An 11,125-nucleotide genomic window follows, 5' to 3' on the forward strand; every position below is an offset into this window, starting at 1 on the left:
CTGAAAAAGTACAGGTATTGATCTGAATCTTACTTTTGAATCGGAAGCGTCATGAGGTCTCGGTCCAAAAAGAGCCTCAGGAGAAAGTCATGAACCTCCCCGACTGTCTCAGGGCCTCCCATGTTCAGCATTAATATTCCAGTTTTTGGCTTCCTACACAAAATAAAGTGCAATGGTTGATTTGTAACACTTTTCATTTTCCTCTTGGGTAGAACTTTGGTTTGCCTAGCAAACTCTCATCTCATCTGTGTGACACAAAAGTAAAAACCTATAGATCTTTTCACTGCCATCACATGGCTACCTACCTGGGTACACACGGGCCTCCATCTCTGCACCTCCATCCCAGGTGCCAGCTCGGGCTCTGACCTTCACCTTCTAGCTCCATCCCAGGCACCGGATTTCACTGGGCGCAAATGTTTCTCTATGAAACTCTCAGCCCTGAACAAGATCTCATTCTTTAGGGACTGAGAGTCAAGGTATAAACCTAAAACTGGAACTAAAGTACCTGTTCACGTGACTGCCTCGTGACGGCACAGGTTGCCCGATCGCTCCAAACTTGAGTTTTCTCATCTGCAGAGCAGAGAGTCCACCAACTACCCCAAAAAGCTTATTATGAGAATTAAGCGGACAATGTATGTACCCTAGGTGCCAGCTTATGCTAAATGAGTAAGTTCTATTCTACACAGAGAAGCCTTGGGTTTCCCTATCATTTTAAACCCCCACAGTAAAATACCAGCCCATGGCTCACCCTCTTATTCTTCTCCCTTCCCTTTAGTTAATGATTCAGTTATTACTGACGTAAATGACTTCTTGTCCTCTGCTTCCTCCTCCTGATCAGGCCTTTATTCGTTTTCAGTGTCTCCTGCTGGGATAAACTACATTTCCCCCTCTGCACTCACCTTCCCATCCCTCACCTAGACCCATCGCTTGGCTAATTCCTGCAAGAAATTGCCCTACATTATTCAAATTAGACCCAGGCTAAAGAATCACAGGTTGAATGAACAAAAAGAAAAAGAAAGTCAAGCAGGTTCTGGGAAACTTCAAAAGAAAAGGATTACACAAAAACATAACCTTCCAAAATCCCTGGAGCCTGCATGGTGGCGGGAAGTGAGCCAGGCCAGGACGAGTTCTCTGTTGGGGCCTGGCTGGAACCATGAGGTCAAAGCCTGAAATGGGACCCTGGGGAACTCGGGGCCTGCAGATTCCCAAGTGGGTGGTCACGGGGGAGCAGTGAAAGAGGTGGGGAAAGCAATGGACAAGGAGTGTCTTCCATTCATTCTTTTAAACATTTGTAAACATTTAGATGTAAGTTACACATCCTAAAATTTGCCATTTTAAACTGTACGGATCAGTGGTTTTTCATATACGCACAAGGTCAGGAAACCATTACCACTGTCTAATTCCTAAACATTTTCATCACCCCAAAAAAGCCCTCGTACCCATTAGAGCCATTCCCTGTTCTCCCTCCCCCTTACCCCTGGCAACCTCTAGTCCGCTTTCTGGGCCTGTGATTTGCCTATTCTTGCATGATGTGTGGCCGTCCGCCTCTGGTTTCTTTCAGCATAAGGTCTGCAAGGTTCGTCCCCGTTGTAGCATGAATCAGTACTGCCTTCCTTTCTGTGGCTGAATAATGTTCCATCAGATGCATACACTCTCCATGCAGCGTTGATAGAGCCACTGAGAAACAGCCTGAGGTTCATTTAAAACACCATTATCATAAATGCCTCAGGGTCTACTTCCTATTTATTCTTTGATGGAGCGACTGGGGATCAAACCCAGGACCTTGTGCACGCGAAGCACACACCCCACCACTGAGCTATACCCTCCTCCCCTGGGGGTTTTCTTTCGAGATTTACTTTCCAGATCTCCCACATCAAGACCACCTCTAGCTAATGCAGTGATCAAAGCAATCCTGCTGAGATGGCTCTAGTATGGAAGACTCTTCTTGAAAGTGTTCTCAGGCTCATGATAGCCTGATGAAATCTGAATTGCAATTTTCAACAAGCACTAATGATATTTGGTAACGATGCTGGGCAGCAGAGTGTGTAAGTGGAAGCCGTTTTCTTGATCAGACACACTGTGGGCAGATGAGGTAGAAATCTGACTTCTCAGCCTAACTTTCCAAAATAAGAACCAAATCCCGGGGAAAGAGAAGTGCTGCATTACAAGGGAGTCAGGACTTTCTGGTTTAGACCCCATTAAAGATTAACCAAGTCACTTTTCACATCACCGTCTCAGCCTTGGACTTCCCGACCTCAGCACTGCTGACATCTGGGGCTGGACACTCCTTTGTGTAGGAGGTTTGGGGGTCACCCTGGCCTCTACTCACTACATGGCAATAGCACACACCCTACTCCAGCTGTGACAACCAAAAATGTCTCCAGACATTGCCAAATATGTCCCAGGGAATAAAAATGCCTCCCCACCCTCGGTTTAGAGCCACTGTGTTTGAGGAAAGGGGTTTAATCTCCTTTATATTAAACGAAGCAACTACTTTGAAGTTATTGTTCCATGACTTTTCCACCTCCTTTGACCAGAAGTTCTATCAATGAGTTAACAAACTGGTGTTTAGTTTTCTTTTTCTGATGCCTGAAAATTCCTGATTCGTTATATTGTGAAACTGTAATAGTCCCTTAGTCTTTCCACTTAGACCACTGGTGCTCTCCTGGGATTCTGTCTTTTGCCCTCAAAAGCTGTGACTCACAATAAATTAAGTACATTTTTCCATGGATTGCTGCCAGTTAACAGATTGCTGGTTAGGAAACCCCACGCTAAGAGACTTACCTAAGCCACAGAGGGCATCAATGTGCAAACGGGATTTAGAACTGTTTTCCATCTATAACACCTGAGCTCAGAACAAGAGTGGCTTTAAATGGGACTCTACTCTGCCCTGCAAACCTATGTTTTGCAAACCGTGTTGATCTTATACATGAAAGACTCACATGATTTGAAAATACCTAAATACACGTGCATTTAATACAAGACTGTGTTGCGCATGACAAACAGCGCATTAGTAAGCCCTGGTCAGATACCCCTCTATTCCCAAATGTGAAGTGCAAAGCTTTAGTCAAGGGTCGCTGTCTCTTCTCCCCTCCAGACAGAGCACATCTGAGACCAAGGTCTGAATGGTCAAGCTCCCTTTGTTTGAATGTAAAAGTGTATCACAGCAACCATATTGAAAACTTCTCATTTGAAAAGGTTGTAACATTTTGCCATTTATATTCTTGGACTCTCAAAGTATGAGGTTTTTCCTTTGAACTATTAGTTGGACATAACTGAAACTTCAGCTCATCAATTAACAAAGGAACAGAAGAATTCTATTCTACTATAGACAATCAGCATCAAGATAAAAAAGAAATTCCAGCTCTTCATTTAAACCTCCAGGATGTAACTGGTAGGAGGATTGAAGATGCCTCTGGGAAACTCCAGCTCATGGACCAGATTTGTACACACACCGCCTGTTTTTGTAAATAAAGTTTTAATGAAAGGCAGTTCCACTCATTTGTTTACATATTATCTTTGGCTGCTCTCACATTACGACAGGAGAGTTGAGTAACAGCAAAAGAGACCAAATGGCCCATGAAGCCTGAAAAATGTACCATCTAGCCCTTTGCAGATAAATCTGTAGTGTAATGTTTCTCGTCTAGTCCAGCCTGAGCGCTATGCAGGAACACGCCTTCATGATGTCTGGCAACAGAATGACTCAGAAAGACACCACTTCATGGTCCCTAATATTTAAAAACTGGAAATAACCTACACGCCACATAACATGAGACTGAATAAATAAATTATGATTTAATAAAATACTCAGGCTATTAAAATAATGTAGACTGTTCATATTTATGTGGTAGACACATTATTAAATAAAAAGTTATAAAAATAATATATGCAGTATTGTCACATTTTGAGTAAACACATACCGAGTAAATACTAATAGATCCAGACAGAGAGAGAAAATAGTGGGTGGTGAGATTATCAGTGATTTTTTTTTCCCCTGTCAGTATTTTCTAAAAGGAATCTATTTCTTTTGTATAAATATGATATAAAGTTACTGACTAGAATTTGGGGATTTTTTTAGATTTTTATTCAATTTTAATAATTTAATATTAAGGCTATTTATGTGAATGACTTTTGCCACTAAGATAACATAGTAGTGAAGTAATTTTTTCTTTCCAGGGTTCCACATCCAGTCAGTTCTTCAGGTTATATCAAATACTTACCCCAAACCCTAAATATTTAAAGCACTTTGTGCTCTGGCTGAGGTGAGAAAAGAGGGGCAGTGGGGGGAATGGAGGAATGGTGTCCTGCTGGACACGCCCCCAGGCCTGTCTTCCTCCCCACGTGTGATCTTTTAGGAGGCCTGAGAGCTGAAAGGAGATGATTTGAAACCCCAACCTCGTGCCCTAGCCTCAACAAGCCTCAGTTTACTAAGTGCTCAAATATATACCCAGGATCACATAATGAAAAGCAACAAACATAGAATGAGACTATTTTATTTTCATAGCTGTGTAACTCCTCCAGAACATCTGGTCTACCAGCAAGGTCAAGGCGTTAATTGCTCACAGCTACTTCCATCCTTTCCCTCTGCTTAGTGTTGAAGTGCGCTACTCCTACCCATGTACTCATCTAAATCAGTGTCCTGTGTAGTCTTCTGTTGCCTCTGTACCAGAGGAAGACTTGAGAACAGCTGTGGCTTCTCTTACTGCAGAGGACATGCAGCACCAAGGCCACGCCTGCTGACGGCCACCACAAATAGCAGGAGTGAAGCTGGAAGTGTACTTTGTTTCTTTAGTAAACTATAAATCATATGATGTCATTTACAATTATCTTCACGGGATTAACAGTTTACTATAGAAATTCTTGGTAGGTTAGTTATTCTTTTTCCTGTACAGGGCATACATTTCATAAGTATAATTCTGTTAGGTTTCATAAACACATTTCTGGCGTACATATAATTTGTGTTACATGACATATTCCAGAACTAAATCCCTACATGATTTGCAGACTGTTTGTACTCAACTCTGTGTCCTTTAACAAAACCCTGTGGGGTTTTAATTTGCCAATCAGATCTCAATAAAACTGGCGGAAAATTGTTAAATAAAACATTTTTAAATCTGTCAAAATTAAAAAAAAAAAAAAGATAAAGCCTTAATGGGAGGTGAAATCTGTAGTTTACCAGTCACTGAAGGAAAGCCAAGAAAATAACATACCACTCCTTACATACTGGGTTTTCCCAGCACCTTTCCTCCTAGGTAGCTTGTATCCACTGGGATTTGCATCAAGAAAGAGAAATCCGCATTAGTACTGAAATGAGACTCATACCTGTTTCCCGGTTGAACTTGAGCCTTGGGGCTTCTGGCATGCTGGGCTGTTTCTGTGGCTGTGGCGGCGGCGGCGGCTGTGGCTGCACCCGACTGACACCTCCATGGCTGACAAGCCCTTGGGCCAGCACACACCACTGTGACAAAATTAAAGTGGTAGCATGAAATCTAGCCAGAAAGTAATTTCTTTTGAAGAGGTCCTCAGAGCATAATTCCTGGATTTAAAATTTAAAGAGATGCTACAGCAGAGGTGATTTTCCCAGCATTTCTCCGCAGGTGGCTGAAGGCTCTGAAGACCTCTCCGAGGGGATGGGGTAGCATCCCCTAGGCTGGCTTAGCAGGACATGCCGGGAGCCTTTTTAGCAGCCACAAACACCTCCTCTCCCTGCCTCGGCTGCCTTTGTTGAGATGACCCTTCATGAGAACCACTGCACGTTATGACAGTTACTGGCGGCAGCATGCTGTCCATATGGAAGGTGAGGAGCCTGCAGAAAGGGTTACAGGGCTGCCGATTTAAGGAGTGGAAACTGGGTCAGTTTTCCAACACTGGCACTCACATCAGCCTACAGGACTTCTCCAATCAGGCTCCAGTGCCAAGAACCCTAGTCTTGCCTCTGGACCCTGACAAGGGTTGGGGGGCCTCGGCTTTACACAGCCAATTCTGGCCCGTCTCCTGCAGCACCCCTCCCTATGGGGTGTGCAGTCTACACAGCCAAGGATTCATGGACCCACAGAGCCCAGACCACACTGACAGGCTTCTAGTACCCAGGACCCTAGAATTCCCTGCCCCCAAAGCCCCTCATCCACTTCCAAGGTCTGTACAGGCCCCTTTCCTGGGTCCACCCTCCTGAGAGTGGGCTGCACCACCAGTATGAGCAATTCCTGACCTGGCTGTTCACAGGGCCAAGAACAGAGCTTGAGCAGACATGCTGGAGTATACACAAGACTCCCCACAAGGCAGGGTGGAGCCGGCGGTGGGAAGAGAAGCAGGGAAACCTGCAGACCTGGGCACCTCTCTCAGGGCCGCAGTGTTTCTGCAGGATGCCTGAAGAGTTCAAGAGTTCACCCCTCCAGGCCATCAGGAGGCTCTATGTGTCAGCGGAGAACAGAACACATTTCACAGTTTGTCAGCCTGTTACATGTGGCTGTCCTTTTGTACCCTTGACCCAGGCCCTCCAAGACTTAGTTGTGGGCCCAGAGAGACTATCTGAATTGAGGGGTCAATGGGCCACAACCAGTTGTAGCATGAAGAATATTCATCCCTAAACAAACCCAGAGTGAAATTAAACTGAAGTCGTACGGTAGGTACTGAAGATGGCATGTGGGACAGCGGTTACCACCGTGCCCCATGGTACATGCATGACCCCTCTCCCCATTCACCAACCAGCAGGTCCAAAACCAGCTTGAGATCAGTCCCCTTCTCCCCTTCTCCTCCTTACGAGTCAAAGGTGTTCTGATAAGGAACTTGGGCTATCAGCAGATCTGACCCAGAATCCAGTTTTGCTGCTTACTAGTAATATGACAGGAGCTGCATTATAATCTTTCTGAGCCTTAGTTTCCCCAGCTATAAAGTGATGAAACCTTGCTATCTGCATCCTTGTAAAGATTACACCAGGTAAGATTAGTGAAGCGCTCTGCACAGGGCCCGCCATGTATGATTAGCTCTGGTGGTGTCTAGAACCTAGGACTACACCTGCTCTGATTTTATTTTATCACCTAGCATGTCTATAAAATATAGGAGAATGATAGTTCCAGGCCATTTAGATTTCCAGCTATCCATAGTGCAAACATTCCCAACAGAGCCAATTATGTGAGCTTACTGAAGCGGAATCATCCTTATTAACCCATAGTGGAAGTGCAGAGATTGACATAAAGAAGTTCAATTCCACTCAAACGAAGTCTCAAACCAACTCACATCTCCTTGTTTTAGACAAGTTCAATTCTGAACTGCATGGTGAGATTTAACCAGGTTCTCAATCATGCCGCGATGTCTGCAATTCCCTATATGAATGAGATTATATCAGATTCCAGGAGGTATCAGAATATAACTTTGGCATTACATGATTTGACTGTTGGTAATGTAATAAGATTTCCTCCTGCAATCCTTAAAAGGGGTGGGGAATAAGGATGAGACTAGAGTCTCCAACTAGTATGTTAGTATTTCCTAGTACAATTTGGAAATGAGTAGCTTTTTGAGGTGCCCAACTATCGCCATGCCCGCTACTTACAAAATTCTCTTCTCTGAGATTAAATAAATTCTCAAAGGAGGGTGATGCTGCTAATTATGGATCCTCTGGGCTCCGGACACAGGGTTAATACACCCACCTTTCAAGGACTTCTCTAAAACACCCCTCTCCCCTAATGATCAGAAGATTCTAGAGAAACAGAGAGTCTCCTACCAAATGATTAGCATTAATCTAGCTAAAGAAGTTTAAAGTAATTATTCAGAAAACCGACTGAGACTCCTGAATATACTCAGCTTACAGATAAAGAGAAATTCGAAGGCACAGGCAGCATCGTGTGGTATAGAGAGTGTGTGTTCTGGAGCTGGGGAGATTTGAGCAGAAATTCCAGATAGGACCAAACAGTGTGACAGCACTTGGGCAACTCACTGAGCTACTCCAAGCCACATGTTTCTCATCTGTAAAACAGTGATAAGGCCAAACTTGTAGGGCTGTTGTAAAGATTAGGAAAATGTTTTAAAATCTATGTGCAGCCCCAAGAACAGTGCCTGGCACGATGGATGTGGTTAAACAAGAAGAATATGCAATAATAAGGAATTACCCACTTACGAACTAAGACCAAACAATTCTAACCCTACTCTTGACATGGACAACTGGTCTACCTTTAGAAGGCCAATAAACAATAAAAGCCCATAAAATTAAGGGTTACGCAGAAGAAAAGAAGATGATGTGAGAAAACAAAACTTCATTAATTCCTGGACAAACCCAATAGGTCAATTATTCAAAAGTATATCAGTGACTTAAGAAGTTTGTGGATATTAACTGGCTCTCTGAAACCAAATTATTTAATAGCTTGGATGCTTGGGGGGGTGGGGGTTGGTACAGGGGAGGGTAGAAAACAGGGTACACAAGTACACTTTCTATCACATAGGAGATGAAGATTATTTCAAAACTTACTTACAAAAATACATACCATTAAAAAAATTAACAAATAAAGTTCTTATTGTGACTATTAAAAAACACGTGGGGAGGGGAGGCTTTAAGAAAAGAGTTGTTATTTTCTGGTATGGAGCCAAAATGTTTAAACATTGATACTCTTTTATTATCCTAGATTTGTTTCTTCTAATTACAAAAGACAGATATGCCTAACATAGAAAATCTGGAAAGAAAAAAGCACAAAGAAACAATAATTCAGTATTCTACCCACTTTCTAAAAAAAAAACAAAACAGTGTAAACCTTGCTTTTTTACTTTCACTTTGAGAATTCATTTTGAGAAGTAATATTCAATTCTTTCTAACCCAGATGTTAATCTCTTCATATAAAACAAGATAAAGTATTATAACTACATCTTAAAATCAGAGTCTGTAATTCAACTGAACCTCATATCTACTTCTGCTATAGTTTCTGAATCCTTCCACTGAACAACAAATCATTTAAAGTTTCTCGTATTGTTCTAGGACCTCAAATCTACAGCCTGTGAGACATTCTTTGCCACAGGAAGGGTCGATAAAAGACTACTTTGATATCTCTTTCAGCACCATTACTGGCACTGTGCTGCCTTTCCTTAAAAGATAATGTCTTTTGTCCCCTACTGCCCTAAGCCACCTGATCCTTATCATTTTTCTAACAAACACAGCTGTAATAAGATAGGGAGGTTCAGAGTGGATTCTCTCCACTCCTTCTCAGTAGGTGCCAGACTGGGAACTTCTTGGAAATATAAGTCAGGTCTGTGTCCAGTCACCATTCAAATGCACTAATTAAACATCTTAGTAGATGGCATCCTTTTACATAATAACAATAGAACATTCTGAGGGTATCTATGTATTTACTGTGTGCCAAACACTGTGCTACAGGTTTTACCTGTATCCAGCTAATCATAGCAGATCTCTGAGGCATTACCTTCTCCTTTTATGTTTAGCAAAGTACAAGCTAGGTTGAGTGCCTCGCTCAGGGGGTCACGGGAATGCTGCAGAGCTAGTGTTTCAGCCAGGTATGTCTGAACCAGAGGCGGGTCAGCTCATCCTATGTTCACAACCTGCGTTCATGTCTGTATGAGAAACGTGTAGTATTGTCAATGGGTCTTATTTATTCTCCAAATATCTCTGCAGCAGTGGGCACAGTGTGACCGCCACCACGAGGGAGGGAACCCCAGGGAAGATGCCCACTGTGATGACGATCAAAAGGTTGCCTTCGTTACTGTCCTCTCTGTGGCAGGCCCTTAACACACTCTGCCTCCTGTAATCCTCACAACTCTGTGACCATCATTATTCTTAACTTACAGATAAGAACTAAGGCTCTGAGAAATTCAGCCACTGCTCATGGCCACCCAGCTTACCGATGGGACTCCGGCACCCCTTCCCGCTTTCTCCCAGGGTTCTCAGGGGACCCACGGACCCCCTCTAGCCCCTTCCAGGGGAGGGCCCCTTTCCGGATCCCCTCTCCGCCCCTCGCCCAGTCGCCGGCAGCTTCCTGCGCAGCCCGCCGCCGCTCCTGGAAGTTCCCAGGCCCGGAGGCCCCAGCGGCCAGCTGCCCGCTGTCCCCGCCGTCACTGGGACCCCGGCCTGGGCGGCGGCCGCGACAGCCCCACTTACGCCGATCTCGGAGCAGGACGCTCGCAGATCTCAGGGCCGCAGCCATGTTTGTGCTGACTAAAAGCAGTCCCGGGGCAGCCTCGGCCCGGGACGTGGGTTCCTCCCGCGACAGCACACCCTGAAGCGGGCCCGGCCAACGCTGAGCCTCAGAGCTCAGCGCCCGGCACCCCGGCTGCCTTATCACGTGCGGCCCCTCCCTGCGCCCAGGCGGCGCACCCGCTCATTCGCTGCCTGGCCGGGGCGGGGACTCTGGGGCGGGGCCAGGCGGAGACACGCCCCCCGTGTGGTGCGCTCCGGGCCGCAGGGCGGTCCCCGAGGTAAGAAAGAGCCCAGAGCTATGCTAATGGCACCTTTCCCTCAACCACCTAAAATTCGTGCGGTGGAGTCCAGCTTGACCCCAGATCGCCCTGAACGAATGCCCTGGTTGTCTGGGCTCACCTGACCAACGCAGGAACTAAAGCCACAACTCAGCAAAGAAATTTCTCGATAAGACTGTTTTGGCTTCAATTCTCCAGTTTTGCTGCCTAGTTACAGCACAACTGTGCCGACCCTATTTTGTTTTGCTTTGTTTTCAGAATAGGAAAAGAAATTATTTTGTATCAGACACTCATGACATAATTATTCAGTTCCTCTGTAGTATCTCTATGCAGCAAACTTTGACGGCTGGGACGAGAAAGCAAACACGCTGCTAAACATGAGAGCAGGAGGAAAAGTGAAGGCCAGTCTGGAAAATGCCTTTCTTGGAGGGCTGATTCGATAAGGTTCGTCGGTATCGTGTCTGCGCACCTTCGCAAGGTAACGGCCTGGTTCCTTCCTGCCCACGGAACAGGTGCCCGACTCGCTTATGGCAATTGTGACATTCCCCGACGTCCACCCACCCACCGGGCGCATATGTTCAGTGGGTCGCCGAGTACAAGACCAACCTGTGGAATAGAAAGGTGTCAGGCATCATTCATTCATTGAACAAGTATTGAGCGCCTACTGTGTGCACTGGAAAAACAACAGTGAACAGAGCAGATAAAGGACTTC

At 45.0% G+C, this 11,125-nt stretch overlaps 1 protein-coding gene across 1 annotated transcript in view; it reads right to left on the reverse strand.

Moving 5' to 3' along the window:
* Window positions 1-10,282, reverse strand: part of FECH (ferrochelatase) — a 30,956-nt gene extending 20,674 nt beyond the window's left edge. The window contains exons 1-3 of the mRNA XM_032470716.1: window positions 10,097-10,282; window positions 5,323-5,458; window positions 34-153 (exon numbers count right to left, since the gene is read on the reverse strand). Coding sequence (XP_032326607.1) covers window positions 34-153; window positions 5,323-5,458; window positions 10,097-10,142 — 302 coding nt within the window. The 5' untranslated portion in view covers window positions 10,143-10,282. The remainder of the gene's footprint in view (window positions 1-33; window positions 154-5,322; window positions 5,459-10,096) is intronic.
* Between the last annotated feature and the right edge of the window lie 843 nt (window positions 10,283-11,125).

Source organism: Camelus ferus, chromosome 30, assembly GCF_009834535.1.
Source record: "Camelus ferus isolate YT-003-E chromosome 30, BCGSAC_Cfer_1.0, whole genome shotgun sequence".
In the NCBI taxonomy this organism is placed as follows: domain Eukaryota; kingdom Metazoa; phylum Chordata; class Mammalia; order Artiodactyla; family Camelidae; genus Camelus; species Camelus ferus.